This window comes from Pristiophorus japonicus, chromosome 19 (genome assembly GCF_044704955.1).
Source record: "Pristiophorus japonicus isolate sPriJap1 chromosome 19, sPriJap1.hap1, whole genome shotgun sequence".
In the NCBI taxonomy this organism is placed as follows: Eukaryota; Metazoa; Chordata; class Chondrichthyes; family Pristiophoridae; genus Pristiophorus; species Pristiophorus japonicus.
Window position 1 is genome coordinate 2,962,688 of NC_091995.1, and position 19,186 is coordinate 2,981,873.

Here is a 19,186-nt window from a genome sequence, read left to right on the forward strand (position 1 = left end):
GGGCATAGTCTTAGAATAAGGGGCCACCCATTTAAAACTGAGATGAGGAGGAATTTCTACTCTCAGAGGGTTGTAAATCTGTGGAATTCGCTGCCTCAGAGAGCTGTGGAAGCCGGGACATTGAATAAACTTAAGACAGAGATCGACAGTTTCTTAACCGATAAGGATTAAGGGGTTATGGAGAGCAGGCAGGTCGCTGGAGAAATACCACCAACGATGCCTCCGCAAGATCCTACAAATCCCCTGGGAGGACAGACGCACCAACGTTAGCGTCCTCGACCAGGCCAACATCCCCAGCATCGAAGCACTGATCACACTTGACCAGCTCCGCTGGGCAGGCCACATCATTCACATGCCAGACACGAGACTCCCAAAGCAAGCACTCTATTCGGAACTCCTTCATGGCAAATGAGCCAAAGGAGGGCAGAGGAAACGCTTCAAAGCCTCTCTGATAAAGTGCAACATCCCCACCGACACCTGGGAGTCCCTGGCCAGAGACCGCCCAAAGTGGAGGAAGTGCATCCGGGAGGGCGCTGAGCACCTCGAGTCTCGTCGCCGAGAGCATGCAGAAACCAAGCGCAGGCAGCGGAAGGAGCATGCGGCAAACCAGTCCCACCCTCCCCTTCCCTCAACCACTGTCTGTCCCACCTGTGACAGAGACTGTGGTTCTCGGATTGGACTGTTCAGCCACCCGAGAACTCACGTTAAGAGTGGAAGCAAGTCTTCCTCGATTCCGAGGGACTGCCTACGATGATGTTGATGGATCGGAGTCCATGATCGGATCTGCCATCATCGTGTTAAATTGCGGAGCAGGCTCGAGGGGCCGTATGGCCGACTCCTGCTCCTATTTCTTATGTTCTTATGTGGGGGGGGGGGGGGGGGGGGGGGAGGGGAAAGAGAGGAATGGTTGCTAAGACACATGGGCAGGGGGGTTGGGGTGGGGAGGAGGACTCAATGCTCTTCTGCCAACACCATCGCAGCTGTCATGTATTCAACTATTGTTGTAACCCATGTATAAGCTGACCTAAGTTGTACACCTTGAGAACATTGACCAGAAGGGGGCGAACTTGTGGGAGACACTCCTAACCTGGACTTTCAGGTATAAAAGGGGAAGTTCCACCCACCTTCATCACTCAAGGTCTTGGTAATAAAGGTAACTGGTCACAGAGTGACCTTCTCTCAAGTATGGGCCTCGTGTGCATTTATACTGAATAGTAAGGACATATCAGCGGCAACTTCAATATCCACTTGAACCGTGGCCTCCTGATGGCTTTGGAACCCTGCCAATGGCAGAGTGGATGGGGGAGGGAGACGTTTGGGGGTTGCGGGCAGGATGGTCAAAACACAACATGGCCTCTGGGTTGACGTCTCAGGACATTGCAGCTCTCCTCTGTTACTGCACTGGAGGGGCCAGCCAGGATTCTGTGTGCAAGGCAGGTCATCGGAGACAGTCCCTCGAAGTGAGGCGGACTTGTTTCCACGCCGAAAAGGGATGGGTTCACAGATGTTTCAATGGAGGGCCCGATATTCCAGTCCTGAACTCCAATTGAAGGGTGGAAGATGCCTGAGCCTGGATTGTTTTAACGTGTGGTGACCGTCACACATCAGCCACCACACGGGCTTGACAGAGCTCGGCCTTTATCCAGTGGCAAGGGTTAACCAGGACGGCTGGAGACCTGCTCTGCTGCACGGACCCAGTGCTGCTCACATATCGCAGTGTGGGCTGGGCCCGTGATGCCCCTGGGCCCCGAACTCACGCCTCTCCTGGGCCCCGATCAGCTCCCTCTACAATCTCTCGCCGCTCCTTCGCCCCCGAACTCTCGCCGCTCCTGCTGTACCTGCCCGCGCTGCAGTCAGCCGTCGCCCTCCTGCAGCAGCACGAGCTGCTCCCTGCCGTGGTATACCGCTGCTCTGTGTAATGAGCCTGGCCCGCTAATGGTCTTGCAGGCTAGGATCTCACCGATCTCCAGGCCGGGCCACCGCAAGCTGCACCCTCTAATGGCCCCGGCCTGCTGATGGCATCCCAGAGTGTGCGCAGTATGAACAGGTCAAAACTCAAACCACCAGGCTCCCAATACAGAAGACACGACCTACCTATTTAACAGAGTATGTCACCCGATGAACCCAAGCCAATGCACAGCTGCAGCGATACAGCACAGGAGGCTCGGCAGGTCACTCCCACCATTGCTGGAAGTATATTCAATATCTCCACCACCCCTCCCCCCCCGCCGGTTTGTAGGAGAGTGGGAAATTCTCCCAGCGCCCGGAACAACAATTCTCCTGTTGGCCGCGTAAGACTACAGCATTTCTCGTCTCATTTTCTGCGAATAACTTTACTTGCAACTGCTCCAAGGTGGCTAAAACTGGGGTTGACCAACTCCTAACGGCCCATTGTGCTCTGCAAAGTCACGGGACCTTTTAATGAACGTTTTGAGAGATCTCACAGCTGCGAAGGGGCCTTTTCACAGGCAGGAAGATAACACCATAAGAAATAGGAGCAGGAGTAGGCCATATTGGCCCCTCGAGCCTGCTCCGCCATTTAATACGATCATGGCTGATCCGATCATGGACTCAGGTCCACTGCCCGTTCCCCATAACCCCTTACCAGTTAAGAAACGATCTCTGTCTTAAATTTATTCAATGTCCCGGCTTCCACAGCTCTCAGGCCTCAGGCCTAAATTCCACAGATTTACAACCCTGAGAAGAAATTCCTCCTCATCTCAGTTGTAAATGGGCGGCCCCTTATTCTAAGACCATACCCCCTAGTTCTAGTCTCCCCCATCAGTGGAAACATCCTCTCTGCATCCACCTGGTCAAGCCCCCTCATACTGTCTTTGAATTGCTACAACCGTGGCGACGAGAAACGAGAAATCCTATTCACGGGAAGGATTCGTTGGAAGAATATTCCTCGGTTTTAAACTTAGACCATCACGTACACGGTGGGCAAACATCCCACAAAAGGGATATAAAGATGGCCGTCACACGGGAGGCAGGGGTTACAGCCGAGTGAGTGGTGCCCGGGTCAGTTGACAGCACAATCACGGGGTTAATTTCCGACTGCTGACCACGGCTGGGGTTAACTCTTGTGTGAATGCCTTGGTTTCTTTTAATCACTGAGGAGATTGTCAATTTTAATTGTCAAGGAGGATATTAATAGGGATAGATGGGTGCGGCCCAATTGCTTGCAGCGTGGAGGCTCCGACCTGTGCGAGAACACCAGCGGCAAGTCAGGGCCATAAAAGGGAGGCAGTGGGGAGGCATACTACTCCAGGGAACTGTGCGAGCTGGTGCAGGAGAGAGACGGCAGTGAAGAGGGACGTCACCAAGGTCCCGGTCGGTGATTGGAGCGTGGGCAGGTACAGCAGGAGCGGCGAGAGATTGTAGAGGGAGGTGATCGGGGCCCAGGAGGAGGAGAGAGTTCGGGGCCCAGGGGCAGCACGGGCCCAGCCCACACTGCGATATGTGAGCGCACTGGGTCCGTGCAGCAGAGCAGGTCTCCAGCCGTCCTGGTTAACCCTTGCCACTGGATAAAGGCCGAGCTCTGTCAAGCCCCGTGTGGTGGCTGATGTGTGACGGTCACCACACGTTAAAACAATCCAGGCTCAGGCATCTTCCACCCTTCAATTGGAGTTCAGGCCTGGAATATCGGGCCCTCCATTGAAACCTTGTGAACTCATCCTATGACGATGAAATTGCTTATATTTCCTTTGGTTACTTACAGGAAAGATAACCCGAGGATAAGGCTGAGGAAAAGGAACATCCCGAGTCTGTGTCTGTTGTTTATTTTTAGCCTCACAAGTCTGTAAAGTGTAAATAAATCTTACCGGCAAAAACTGCTCTTAATTAGGATGTGTCTTACAGCGGGGAGTGCTCCCGGTACCCGGGACAACATTCCCATTTGTGGGAGTGCGGGGATTTCTCCCAGTGTCCCGGATTCAACATTCCTCCCTCAAAATTATCGCCAACATCTTCTTTAAATACCGGGACTCTTAGCGCGAGGTTTCCCCGATCCCATTTCCTGTACCCACTCAAACGGTTCAGCTAATCATCACCATCATGGGCGGTCCCTGGAACCAGGAGGACTTGCTCCCACATGGGTTCACCGATGTTTCAATGGAGGGCCCGATATTCCAGTCCTGAACTCCAATTGAAGGGTGGAAGATGCCTGAGCCTGGATTGTTTTAACGTGTGGTGACCGTCACACATCAGCCACCACATGGGCTTGACAGAGCTCGGCCTTTATCCCAGTGGCAAGGGTTAACCAGGACGGCTGGAGACCTGCTCTGCTGCACGGACCCAGTGCGCTCACATATCGCAGTGTGGGCTGGGCCCGTGCCGCCCCTGGGCCCTCGGTTCTTCTGGGGCCCCGTACTCCGTACCCTCCGCCACGATCTCTCGCCGCTCCTCCGCCCACAATGTTCCAGGGCCCGTCGTCCAGCTCTATTTATAGCCCCAACCTACAGTCGTGTTCTCACTCAGGTCGGGACGGCCCACGATTCAGCTAATACAGATACAGTTATAATAGAATGCAGCGCTGGGAACAAACATGTACATCAGAAATCAAACACTTACATGGTGTGCTTGGGATCATGTACGCTGGACACAATTCTTTCGCCAAGATCTCCTTTGGTGTCTGAAAGTCAAAGCATTGGAAGATGTTTAATTTGTATCGATCCCAGCGGTGCACACAAGGATGACTGAGATTACATCGACACAGAAACAAGGCATTCGGCCCCACCAGTCCAAGCCGGCGTTTATGCTCCACTCGAGCCTCCTCCCGTCTTTCCTCATCTAAATCTATCAGCAGACCGCACTCGATCAGCTCCACGGGGCGGGCCACATTGTTCACATACCAGACACGAGACTCCCAAAGCAAGCGCTCTACTCAGAACTCCTTCACGGCAAACGAGCCAAAGGTGGGCAGAGGAAACGTTACAAGGGACACCCTCAAAGCCGCCCTGATAAAGTGCAACATCCCCACCGACACCTGGGAGTCCCTGGCCAAAGACCAGTCCGCCCTAAGTAGAGGAAGTGCATCCGGGAGGGCGCTGAGCACCTCGAGTCTCGTCGCCGAGAGCATGCAGAAACCAAGCGCAGGCAGCGGAAGGAGCGTGCGGCAAACCAGTCCCACCCTCCCCTTCCCTCAACCACTGTCTGTCCCACCTGTGACAGGGACTGTGGCTCTCGTATTGGACGGTTCAGTCACCTGAGAACTCATTTTAAAAAGAGTGGAAGCAAGTCTTCCTCGATTCCGAGGGACTGCCTATGATGATATCGATTCCCTTCTCCCTCATATGCTTGTCTAGCCTCCGCTTAAACACATCGATACTATTCGCTTCAACCACTCCCTGCGGTAGCGAGTTCTACATTCTATAAGATTATGAGGGGGCTTGACAAGGTGGATGCAGAGAGGATGTTTCCACTGATGGGGGAGACTAGAACTAGGAGACATAATCTTAGAATAAGTGGCTGCCCATTTAAAACTGAGATGAGGAGAAATTTCTTCTCTCTGAGGGTTGTCAATCTGTGGAATTCGCTGCCTCAGAGAGCTGTGGAAGCTGGGACATTGAATAAATTTAAGGCAGAAATAGACAGTTTCTTATCCGATAAGGGGATAAGGGGTTATGGGGAGCGGGCAGGGAAGTGGAGCTGAGTCCATGATCGGATCAGCCATGATCGTATTAAATGGCGGAGCAGGCTCGAGGGGCAGTATGGCCGACTCCTGCTCCTATTTCTGATGTTCTGCTCTTATTCTCACCACTCTCTGGGTAAAGAAGTTTCTTCTGAATTCCCCGTTGGATTTCTGGGTGACTATCTTATATTGATGGCCTCTAGTTATGCTCTTCCCCCACAAGTGGAAACATTCTCTCTGTATCCACGCTATCAAAACCTTTCATCATTTTAAAGACCTCTATTAGGTCACACCTCAGGCTGGTTTTCCATCTCCCATTACCCCACCACCCCAACCCACCAAAGAGAAGAGACCCCCAGCCTGTTCATCCTTTCCTGATATGTATGCCCTCGCATTTCTGGTATAAATCTACTCTGCACCCTCTCCAATGCATCTATATCCTTTTTATAATACGGCGACCAGAACTGTACGCAGTGCTCCAAGTGTGGTCTAATCAAGGTTCAATACAGGTTTAGCATAACTTCCCTACTTTTCAATTCTATCCCTCCAGAAATAAACCCTAGTTCTTGGTTTGCTTTTTCATGGCCTTCCTAATCTGTGTCGCAACTTCTGGTGATGTGTGTATTAGTACTGCGAGATCCCTTTGTTCCTCTACCCCAACTAACTCGCACCGTCCAAGTAATAAGTGACCAAGGGGATTTTATACTGGAGCATTAAGATGTGTAACAGCACAGGGGTGGAGTATGCAGCAAACATTAGAGGGGAAGTTAGGAGGAATGACGGAGGAATGTATTGAAACATAGAAACTAGGATCAGTAGTGGGCCATTCGGCCCTTCGAGCCTGCACCGCCATTCAATATCATGTCTGATCCTCTATCTCAACACCATATTCCCGCTTTCTCCCCATACCCCTTGATGCCTTTTGTGTCTAGAAATCTATCGATCTCCCTCTTAAATATATTCAGTGACTTGGCCTCCACAGCCTTCTGTGGTAGAGAATTCCACAGGTTCACCACCCTCTGAGTGAAAACATTTCTCCTCATCTCGGTCCTAAATTTCCTACCCCGTATCCTGAGACTGTGACCCCTTGTTCTAGACTTCCCAGCCCCGGGGAAACATCCTCCCCGCATCCAGTCTGTCCAACCCCGTCAGAATTTTATACCTTTCAATGAGATCCCCTCTCATTCTTCTAAACTCAAGTGAATACAGGCCCAGTCGACCCAATCTCTCCTCACACGGCAGTCCTGCCATCCTAGGAATCAATCTGGTGAACCTTCGCTGCACTCCCTTCTGTGGCAAATATATCTTTTCTTGGGTAAGGAGAGCAAAACTGCGCACAATACTCCAGGTGTGGTCTCACCAAGGCCCTGTATAACTGTAGTGAGACCTCCTTGCTCCTGTACTCAAACCCTCTTGCAATGAATCAATTCCTCTTGTACTCTATACCTCTGTTTATGAAACCCAGGATCCCCTATGTCTTTTTAAACTGCTTTCTCAACCTGCCTTGCCACCTTCAACAATTTCCCTGAGGAAAGGAAAGAATTGCATTTATATGGGGCCTTTCACATCGACCAGAAACTGCTTTACAGCCAATGTAGTACTTTTTAACATGTTATTTACTTTTTTGTTGTGTCGGCCCTGCAGTGGGATTTGAACCCACAACCTTCTGACTCAGAGGCGAGAGTGCCGCCCACCGAGTCACTGGCTGACACCGAACAGCACACTCACCAACGACGACCCATTGCCAAGCGGGCATTGCGAATCACGTTGGCCAACAGACTGACACACAGGGGAGAAGCAGTGTGATTATATCCTTAGGATATCATTAACAAACACACTCTACACAAGATGGCTCCAACTATGATCACGTGACTGTACCGCATGACGCTTTATTGTATTTACATCAGTAGTTGCATTATCACACTTGTACATCTTAACATAGGAGCAGGAGTAGGCCATACGGCCCCTCGAGCCTGCTCCGCCATTTAATACGATCATGGCTGATCCGATCATGGACTCAGCTCCACTTCCCTGCCCGCTCCCCATAACCCCTTATCTCCTTATCGGTTAAGAAACTGTCCATTTCTATCTTAAATTTATTCAATGTCCCGGCTTCCACAGCTCTCTGAGGCAGCGAATTCCACAGATTTACAACCCTCTGAGAGAAGAAATTTCTCCTCATCTCAGTTTTAAATGGGCGGCCCCTTATTCAAAGATCATGCCCCCTAGTTCTAGTCTCCCCCATCAGTGGAAACATCCTCTCTGCATCCACCTTGTCAAGCCCCCTCATAATCTTATACTTTCGAGAAGATCACCTCTAATTCTTTTGAATTCCAATGAGTAGAGGCCCAACCTACTCAACCTTTTCTCATAAGTCAACCCCCTCATTTCTGGAATCAACCGAGTGAACCTTCTCTGAACTGCCTCCAAAGTATATCCTTTCATAAATATGGAGACCAAAACTGTACACAGTGCTCCAAGTGTGGCCTCACCAATACCCTGTATAACTGTAGCAAGACTTCCCTGCTTTCATAATCCATCCCCTTTGCAATAAAGGCCAAGATTCCATTTGCCTTCCTGATCACTTGCTGTACCTGCATACTATCCTTTTGTGTTTCATGTACAAGTACCTCCAGGTCCCGCTGTACTGCAGCACTTTGCAATCTTTCTCCATTTAAATAATACCTTGCTCTTCGATTTTTTCTGCCAAAGTGCATGACCTCACACTTTCCAACATTATACTCCATCTGCCAAATTTTTGCCCACTCACTTAGCCTGTCTATGTCCTTTTGCAGATTATTTGTGTCCTCCTCACACATTGCTTTTCCTCCCATCTTTGTATCAGCAGCAAACTTGGCTACATTACACTCAGTCCCTTCTTCCAAGTTATTAATATAGATTGTAAATAGTTGGGGTCCCAGCACTGATCCCTGCGGCACCACTAGTTACTGATTGCCAACCCGAGAATGAACCATTTATCCCGACTTTCTGTTTTCTGTTCATTAGCCAATCCTCTATCCATGCTAATATATTACTCCCAACCCCGTAAACTTTTATCTTGTGCAGTAACCTTTTACGTGGCACTTTGTCAAATGCCTTCTGGAAATCTAAATACACCACATCCACTGGTTCCCCTTTATCCACCCTGTTTGTTACATCCTCAAAGAATTCCAGCAAATTTGTCAAACCTGACTTCCCCTTCATAAATCCATGCTGACTCTGCCTGACCGAATTTTGCTTTTCCAAATGTCCTGCTACTGCTTCTTTAATAATGGACTCCAACATTTTCCCAACCACAGATGTTAGGCTAACTGGTCTATAGTTTCCTGCTTTTTGTCTGCCTCCTTTTTTAAATAGGGGCGTTACATTTGCAGTTTATACTCTGACCAATATGCAGTCACGATGCTAAAATATCAGGCACATAATCACGAGAGAGAGTTAAACACCAGAGGATTTTACACAACAATACTAACCAATTTGGTGGTCTCCAGGTCAATCGCGGGGTTGCAGTATTTCTGTTCGAAGGCCATCCTGGGTGTGACCCCTGGCACGAAGGCGGTCACTGGGAACTTAAAACTGTCGGGACATGTTGCAACACAGACCTGCGAAATACAATAAAGCGAGTTTTTCCCCGCGATCACACGAACATTCTCCTCGCACGGAGAGATGTGAACAGGGAAATCATAGAAATTTACATCACGGATTGAGGCCATTTCGGCCCATCGTGTCCGTGCCGGCCGACCAAGAGCTATCCAGCCTAATACCACTTTCCAGCTCTCGGTCTATAGCCCTGTGGGTTACAGCACTTCAGGTGCACATCCAAGTACTTTTAAAATGTGGTGAGGGTTTCTGCCTCTACCACCCTTTTAGGCCGTGAGTTCCAGACCCCCACCACCCTCTGGGTGAAGAAATTTTCCCTCATATCTCCTCTAAACCTCCCCCCAATTACTTTAAATCTATGCCCCCTGGTTGTTGACCCCTCTGCTAAGGGAAATAGGTCCTTCCTATCCATTCTATCAGGCCCCTCATAATTTTATACACCTCAATCAGGTCTCCCCTCAGCCTCCTCTGTTCCAAAGAAAACAACCCCAGCCTATCCAATCTTTCCTAATAGCTAAAACGCTCCAGTCCCGGCAACATCCTGGTAAATCTCCTCTGCACCCTCCCCAGCGCAATCACATCTTTCCTGTAATGTGGTGACCAGAACTGCACGCAGTACTCCAGCTGTGGCCGAACTAGCGTTTTAGAAATCTTCCCCTTCTCAACCTCGGAACGAGCGAGCAGTTTAGTTCTGTGGTAACAATGCCGTCTCTCGAGTCCGAAGGTCCCGGATTTCAACCACACACCAGGACAGTCCCAGTGAGGAGACGAGAGCTCCTACTAGCAATTCATCCACCATCATCATCATAGGCAGTCCCTCGGAATCGAGGAAGACTTGCTTCCACTCCTGAAGTGAGTTGTCAGGTGACTGAACAGTTCAATACGGGAATTACAGTCCTTGTCACAGGTGGGACAGACAGTGGGTTGAGGGAAGGGGTGGGTGGGGAGTCTGGTTTGCCGCACGCTCCTTCCGCTGCCTGCGCTTGGTTTCTGCATGCTCTCGGCGACGAGACTCGAGGTGCTCAGCGCCCTCCCGGATGCACTTCCTCCACTTAGGGCGGACTGGTCTTTGGCCCAGGGACTCCCAGGTGTCGGTGGGGATGTTGCACTTTATCAGGGAGGCTTTGAGGGTGTCCCTTGTAACGTTTCCTCTGCGCACCTTTGGCTCATTTGCCGTGAAGGAGTTCCGAGTAGAGCGCTTGCTTTTGGGAGTCTCGTGTCAGGCATGCGGACAATGTGGCCCGCCCAGCGGAGCTGGTCGAGTGTGGTCAGTGCTTCGATGCTGGGGATGTTGGCCTGGTCGAGGACGCCAATGTTGGTGCATCTGTCCTCCCAGGGGATTTGCAGGATCTTGCAGAGACATCGTTGGTGGTATTTCTCCAGCGATTTGAGATGTCTACTGTATATGGTCGACTGTCTATACATAAACAGTGACAATGCCATGCGGTCAGATTATGGGCCCAAGTTTCCACAGGATAAAAAACAGGAGCCCCTCTGAGCTGGGCGCCCGTTTTTCGTGCCTAAAACGGCGCCAGAAAAAACGCGCTATTCTTGAGCGCTTCGCAGCTCGTTGTCTGTTTGGCACAGTGCCCGGGGGGGGCGGAGCCTACACTCGCACCGATTTTGTAAGTGGGAGGGGGCGGGTACTATTTAAATTATTTTTTTTCCTGCCGGCAACGCTGCGCGTGCGCATTGGAGCGTTCGCGCACGCACAGCGTGAAGGAAACATTGGCACTCGGCCATTTTTGTAGTTCTTTGTAGCTGTTTAATTTTTTAACATTTTTTAATAAAAGCACATTGCCATCAGCACTGAGGCTTCCCTTCTCACTGTCTCCTTCCCCTCCCTCCCCTCCCTCCGCAGCAACAAGCCACTGTCTCCTTCCCCTCCCTCCCCTCCCTCCGAGGCAACAAGCCACTGTCTCCTTCCCCTCCCTCCCCTCCCTCCGCAGCAACAAGCCGCTGTCTCCTTCCCCTCCCTCCCCTCTCTCCACGGCAACAAGCCACTGTCTCCTTCCCCTCCCCCCCCTCCGCGGCAACAAACAGCGGTTTCCTTCGAACGATGGCTGAAGCACTTTTACACAGGTAGGAAGATAGTTTATTTAATCTTTTCTTTGCTTATAAATGTTTATTCAGGTTGGATTTATTTGTATAATATTTGTAGAAGTATAAATAAGGATTGATTGTAGAATTTAATGACTTCCCCTCCCCCCTCACCTCGTTCTGGACGCCTGATTTGTAACCTGCGCCTGATTTTTTAATGTGTAGAGCAGGTTTTTTCAGTTCTACAAAAATCTTCACTTGCTCCATTCTATTTTAGTTTGGAGTACGTTTTCACTGTGCAAACTTTGAAATCAGGCGTCAGTGGCCGGACACGCCCCCTTTTGAAGAAAAAATTCTGTTCTAAAGTGGAACTGTTCTACCTGACGAGAACTGCAGAAAAAAAATGTGGAGAATTGCGATTTCTAAGATAGTCCGTTCTCCACCAGTTGCTCCTAAAATATCAGGCGCGAATCATGTGGAAACTTGGGCCCTATGAGCCAGCCACTAGCGGCTAACACAGTGAAGATACAGAAAACACCTGGAAATTGCTGTCTGCGATAAGAAGACATGTATGCTCGAAATGTGCTCGTGTGACATTGCTGCGACATTATCAGGCCACGCCTCATTGGAACAACAGAGACTCTTCATACTGGTGTACATCTACGCCGCCATGCTGCTCCTGGGGCCTCCACCCCGCTCCTTTCCTGACCCCGACCTGCCGCTGGTGTTCTCACGCAGGTCGGGGACTACTGCAGGAAGCAGTGCGAGCTGGTGCAGGAGGGCGACAGCAGCGAAGAAGGACATCACCAAGGTCCAGGTCGATGATTGGAGCGTGGGCAGATACAGCAGGAGCGGCGAGGTCGGGGCGAAGGAGCGGCGAGAGACTGTAGAGGGATGTGATCGTGGCCCAGGGGAGGCGTGAGTTCGGGGCCAGGGCCCCAGGGGCAGCACGGGCCCAGCCCACACTGTGCGGTATGTGAGCGCACTGGGTCCGTGCAGCAGAGCAGGTCTCCAGCCGTCCTGGTTAACCCTTGCCATTGGATAAAGGCCGAGCTCTGTCAAGCCCCGTGTGGTGGCTGATGAGCGACGGTCACCCCACGTTAAAACAATCCAGGCTCAGGCATCTTCCACCCTTCAGGATGTAGGTCGGGATCTGGAATATTAGGTCCTTCATTGTTACACCCGTGAACTCATCCCTTTTTTGCGTTAAGTAATCCTCGTGTCAAGGGACTGCCTATGATGGTGATGTACATCTATTACCAAAAGGTAATTATTATACTTGTTGAAATTCAACAACAACTTGCATTTATATAACACCTTTAAAACAGTGATACGTCCCAAGGCTCAACGTTCGCAGGAGCATTCTGAGAAGCCAATGTAGGTCAGCGAGCACAGGGGGTGATGGGTGAGCGGGACTTGGTGCGAGTGAGGACACGGGGCTGCCGAGTTTTGGATCACCTCGAGCTTACGGAGGATAGAATGTGGGAGGCCAGCCAGGAGTGCGTTGGAATAGACAAGTCTAGGAGGTAACAAAGGCACGGATGAGGGCTTCAGCAGCGGATGAGCTGAGGCAGGGGGCGGAGACGGGCGATGTTACAGGAGGTGGAAATAGGTGGTCTTAGTTATGCTGAGGGTGTGCGGTCGAAAGCTCATTTCAGGGTCAGTACAACACCGAGGTTGTGAACAGTCTGGTTCAGCCTCGACAGGAGTTGGGGAGAGGGATGGAGTCAGTGGCTCAGGGAACGGAGTTTGCGGCGGGGACCGAAAACAATGGCTTCGGTCTTCTCAATATTCAATTGGAGAAAATTTATGCTCTTCCCGAACTGGATGTGGGACAAGCGGTCTGATAATTTGGAGACCGAGGAGGGGTGGAGAGAAGTGGTGGAGAGGTAGAGCTGGGTGTAGTCAGTGTACATGTGGAAACTGACGCCGTGATTTCAGATGATGTCGCCAAGAGGCAACATGTAGATGAGAAATCGGACGTGGCCAAGGAGAGATCCTTGAGGAACACCAGAGGTAACGATGCGGGGGTGGGAAGAGAAGCCGTTGCAGATGAAGCTCTGGCTACGATTAGATGGATAAGAATAGAACCAGGCGAGTGGGGTCCCACCCAGCTGGACGACGGTGGAGAGGCCTTGGAGGAGGATGGAGCAGTCAACAGTGTCAAAGGCTGCAGACAGGTCGAGACGGACAAGGAGCAATCCTTGGCCTTGGTCACGGTCACAAAGGATGTGATTTGCAAAGCTTTGTAAGGGCCCTGAATGGATGTTCCCCACGCGGATGGTACCTGAGTGGTGGGACATTGGAGCCCGTTGAGAGCAGAGGCCAGGATGCCCGTCGGAGAGGCACATTTCAGGATGTCGAAGTAAAACACGTATGGCTTCCCCCTTTGGAAGAGAAAAGTGCGTTAGGATTTGGACTTCAAGAAACATCAGAACATTTAATAAATCATCTCGGCCGCACCCATGAAGCTGGGCGCTTGATCTTAAGAACATAAGAAATAGGAGCAGGAGTAGGCCATACGGCCCCTCGAGCCCGCCCCACCATTTAATCAATGGCTGATCCGATCATGGACTCAGCTCCACTTCCCTGCCCGCTCCCCATAACCCCTTATTTCCTTATCGGTTAAGAAACTGTCTATTTCTGTCTTAAATTTATTCAATGACCCGGCTTCCACAGCTCTCTGAGGCAGTGAATTCCACAGATTTCCTCCTCATCTCAGTTTTAAATGGGCGACCCTTTATTCTAAGATTATGCCCTCTAGTTCTAGTCTCCCCCATCAGTGGAAACATCCTCTCTGCATCCACCTTGTCAAGCCCTCTCACAATCTTAAACGTTTCGATAAGATCACCTCTCGTTCCAATGAGTAGAGGCCCAACCTACTCAACCTTTCCTCAGAAGTCAACCCCCTCATCTCCAGAATCAACCGAGTGAACCTTCTCTGAACTGCCTCCAAAGCAATTATGTCCTTTCGTAAATATGGACACCAAAACTGCACGCAGTACTCCAGGTGTGGCCTCACCAATACCCTGTATTATACTCCATCTGCCGCCTTACTGTCCACTCACGAAGTCGATCTATATCCCTTTGCAGATGCTTTGTGTTCGCCCTACAGCTCGGCTCCCGATCTCAGGAGCCCTCCGATAACTAACCACAGCAGTGACTCCCGACTCGCTCGCTCAATGTCAGCCCTCGCCCCACTCGTGTGCTGGAATACAGTTCGTGCCACAGGCTATCTCTCTCACACTTTGCACAATTAGAGTTATTCAACCATTCATCATCATAGGCAGTCCCTCAGAATCAAGGAAGACTTGCTTCCACTCTTAAAAATGAGTCCTTAGGTGACTGAACAGTCCAATACGAGAACCACAGTCCCTGTCACAGGTGGGACAGACAGTGGTTGAGGGAAGGGGAGGGTGGGACTGGTTTGCTGCACACTCCTTCCGCTGCCTGCGCTTGGTTTCTGCATGCTCTCGGCGATGAGACTCGAGGTGCTCAGCGCCCTCTTGGATGCACTACCTCCACTTAGGGCAGTCTTTGGCCCAGGGACTCCCAGGTGTCGGTGGAGATGTTGCACTTTATCAGGGAGGCTTTGAGGGTGTCCCTTTAACGTTTCCTCTGCCCACCTTTGGCTCATTTGCCCTGTAGGAGTTCCGAGTAGAGCGCTTGCTTTGGGAGTCTCGTGTCTGGTATGTGAACAATGTGGCCTGCCCAGCGGAGCTGGTCGAGTGTGGTCAGTGCTTCAATGCTGGGGATGTTGGCCTGGTCGAGGACGCTAACGTTGGTGCGTCTGTCCTCCCAGGGGATTTGTAGGATCTTGCGGAGACAACATTGGTGGTATTTCTCCAGCGACTTGGTGTCTACTGTACATGGTCCACGTCTCTGAGCCATACAGGAGGGCGGGTATTACTACAGCCCTGTAGACCATGAGCTTTGGTGGTGGATTTGAGGGCCTGGTCTTCAAACACTCTTTTCCTCAGGCGGCCGAAGGCTGCGCTGGCTCACTGGAGGCGGTGTTGAATCTTGTCGCCAATGTCTGCTCTTGTTGATAAGAGGCTCCCGAGGTATGGGAAATGGTCCATGGTGTCCAGGGCCGCGCCGTGGATCTTGATGACTGGGGGGCAGTGCTGTGCGGTGAGGACAGGCTGGTGGAGGACCTTTGTCTTACTAATGTTTAGCGTAAGGCCCATGCTTTCGTACGCCTCAGTAAATACATCGACTATATCCTGGAGTTCAGCCTCTGTGTGCGCGCAGACGCAGGCATCGGCGTCGTCCGCGTGCTGTAGCTCGACGACAGAGGTTGGAGTGGTCTTGGACCTAGCCTGGAGATGACGAAGGTTGAACAGGTTCCCACTGGTTCTGTAGTTCAGTCCCACTCCAGCGGGGAGCTTGTTGGCTGTGAGGTGGAGCATGGAAGATTGTGAAGAGGGTTGGGGCGATGACGCAGCCCTGCTTGACCCCGGTCCGGACGTTGACTCGAGCTATCTCTCTCACACCTTGCACAGTTATTCAACCACAGGAGCCATCATATCAGATGCTGGTCCCATCAACACCCAGTATCATATACACACACACACACACACACACACACACACACACACACTGGCATCAGGAGTCAAGGGAGAGCGAGTTATTCAACTGAGAGAGGCATCATAATCAGAGGCTGGTCTCATCATTACCCAGCAACACTTTCCTCTAAAGCGTTCAATTAACTCCCAGCTGCAGTACACTGCAAGCTCGACATATCCAAAGCCGTTACCCAGGCAACACATACGTAGGGTGACATGATCTGGTATAATTATTGCAAAGTCCATTGCTTTGGTAATGGTGAGGTGCCATTTCTTGACAGCAGGATGTTCAATTCTTATTTTGATCGTCAGTGCGGAGGATCCAAACACTCTTCCACTCTGCGCGCACATCCGCCTACGTCGGTCACTCCACCCTCAACCTCAGGAGAAGACCTCGCACTCCACCATCTCGCAGCCGTGGCTCAGTGGGCAGCACTCTCGCCTCGGAGTCAGCAGGTCGTGGGTCCGAGTCCCACTCCAGGGACTTGAGCACAAAAAAAATCCAGGCCGACGCTCCCAGTTCCGTGCTGTGTGAGCACCGCACCGTCGGATCCCCAGGTGGGCAGAGGAAACGTTACAAGGGACACACTCAAAGCCTCCCTGATAAAGTGCAACATCCCCACCGACACCTGGGAGTCCCTGGCCAAAGACCAGTCCGCCCTAAGTGGAGGAAGTGCATCCGGGAGGGCGCTGAGCACCTCGAGTCTCATCGCCGAGAGCATGCAGAAATCAAGCGCAGGCAGCGGAAGGAGCGTGCGGCAAACCAGTCCCACCCTCCCCTTCCCTCAACCACTGTCTGTCCCACCTGTGACAGGGACTGTGGTTCTCGTATTGGACTGTTCAGCCACCTAAGGAGTTATTAAGAGTGGAAGCAAGTCTTCCTCGATTCCGAGGGACTGCCTATGATGATCAGCTGTCTGTGGGAGCTTTGCTGTGCACAAATTGGCTGCCCCCATTTCCTACATTAGGACAGTGACTACGCTCCAAAAGTACTTCATTGGCTGTGAGGCACTTTGGGACATCCGAAGGGTGTGAAAAGTGGAGTACTGCGTGCAGTTCTGGTCAGCGCAGTGCAGGAAGGACGTGATTGCACTGGAGAGGGTACAGAGGTAGATTCACGAGGATGTTGACGGGAGTGGAGCTATGACGACACATAGGCTGGAGTTTGTTTTCTTTGGAACAGAGGAGGCTGAGGGGAGACCTCATTGAGGTGTGTAAAATTATGAGGGGGCTAGTTAGAGTGGATAGGAAGGTCCTATTTCCCTGAGCAGAGGGGTCAACAACCAGGGGGGCATAGATTTAAAGTAATTGGGGGGGGGAGGTTTAGAGGGGATTTGAGGGGAAATGTCTTCACCCAGAGGGTGGTGGGGGTCTGGAACTCACGGCCTGAAAGGGTGGTAGAGGCAGAAACCCTCACCACATTTAAACAGTACCTGGATGTGCACCTGAAGTGCCGTAACCTACAGGGCTACGGACCGAGAGCGGGAAAGTGGGATTAGGCCGGGTAGCTCTTGGTCGGCCGGCACGGACACAATGGGCCGAAATGGCCTCCTTCCGTGCTGTAAACTTGTGATTCTCGGATTCTAAAAACGCTCCTGATAATATACAGCTATGAATCACTCATTCTTTCCACCAGGGTGGAATTTTCCACACACGGTAACTTGCCGATTCACGCAGAACCCCAGGGCTGCCTCAGAGGGGAAATACTTGTGACCATGCTATTTGTGACGTTACTTTCCAGTTGCTATTCCTAAATTGTCAGTGACTTAAAGAAAGACTTGGATTTATATAGCGCCTTGCACGACCACCGGACGTCTCAAAGCGCTTTACAGCCAATGAAGTACTTTTGGAGTGTGGTCACTGTTGTAATGTGGGAAACGCAGCAGGTTAGTGTGCAGGTTCAGCAAGTGATCAGGAAGGCCAATGGAATCTTGGCCTTTATTGCAAAGAGGATGGAGTATAAAAGCAGGGAAGTCTTGCTACAGTTATACAGGGTATTGGTGAGGCCACACCTGGAATACTGCGTGCAGTTTTGGTTTCCTTATTTACAAAAGGACATACTTGCTTTGGAGGCAGTTCAGAGAAGGTTCACTCGGTTGATTCTGGAGATGAGGGGGTTGACTTATGAGGAAAGGTTGAGTAGGTTGGGCCTCTACTCATTGGAATTCAGAAGAATGAGAGGTGATCTTATCGAAACATATAAGATTATGAGGGGGCTCGACAAGGTGGATGCAGAGAGGATGTTTCCACTGATGGGGGAGACTAGAACTAGGGGGCATAATCTTAGAATAATGGGCCACCCATTTAAAACTGGGATGAGGAGAAATTTCTTCTCTGAGGGTTGTAAATCTGTGGAATTCGCTGCCTCAGAGAGCTGTGGAAGCCGGGACATTGAATAAATTTAAGACAGAGATAGACAGTTTCTTAACCGATAAGGGAATAAGGGGTTATGGGGAGCGGACGGGGAAGTGGAGCTGAGTCCATGATCGGATCAGCCATGATCGTATTAAATGGCAGAGCAGGCTCGAGGGCCCGTATGGCCTACTCCTGCTCCTATTTCTTATGTTACGTTCTTATCCACCCGAGCCGCTACTTACGTGTTACCCCCAATGCCGCAGTACATGCCGGTGGAGTTCCTGGGGTAGATCACTTCGCGGGGATCTCCGTACAGCCAGGCTGCAAAAAAAACACAACACACAAGGGGGTCAGTTATCAGAACAGCATCGAACCATTAACTCGGGCATCTACAGTCCATGCACCTTCACAAAGCAAACATCATACCCTGACAGCATCAGAGAATCATCCAAGTTGACAGCAGGTAAGGAGGCCATTTGGCCCATCGTGTTTGATGCTCATTATCACATTGCTGTTTGTGGGAGCTTGCTGTGCGTAAGTGGGCTCAGACTGGATCATCATCATCATAGGCAGTCCCTCCTATTGAGGATGACTTGCTTCCACGCCAAAAAAGGACGTGTTCACAGGTGTTTCAACGAAGGACCTAATATTCCAGGTCCCGAACGACAACTTGAAGGGTGGAAGATGCCTGTGTCTGGATTGTTTTAATGTGGGGCGACCGTCACACATCAGCCACCACACGGGGCTTGACAGAGCTCGGCCTTTATCCAGTGGCAAGGGTTAACCAGGACGGCTGGAGACCTGCTCTGCTGCACGGACCCAGTGCGCTCACATACCGCAGTGTGGGCTGGGCCCGTGCTGCCCCTGGGCCCTCGGCTCTTCTGGGCCCCAAACTCACGCCTCTCCTTGGCCCCAGTCACTCCCCTCTACAGACTCTTGCCGCTCCTGCACCCCTCCTGCTGTGCCTGCCCGCACTGCAATCAGACTGGAT

General features: G+C 51.3%; 1 protein-coding gene across 1 annotated transcript in view; it reads right to left on the bottom strand.

Moving 5' to 3' along the window:
- LOC139230623 (choline transporter-like protein 4) overlaps window positions 1-19,186 on the bottom strand; it is a 69,395-nt gene that overhangs the window by 30,478 nt on the left and 19,731 nt on the right. Inside the window, exons 4-7 of the mRNA XM_070862439.1 lie at window positions 18,438-18,516; window positions 13,560-13,659; window positions 9,106-9,234; window positions 4,573-4,633 (exon numbers count right to left, since the gene is read on the bottom strand). Of these exons, the coding sequence (XP_070718540.1) occupies window positions 4,573-4,633; window positions 9,106-9,234; window positions 13,560-13,659; window positions 18,438-18,516 (369 nt within the window). The remainder of the gene's footprint in view (window positions 1-4,572; window positions 4,634-9,105; window positions 9,235-13,559; window positions 13,660-18,437; window positions 18,517-19,186) is intronic.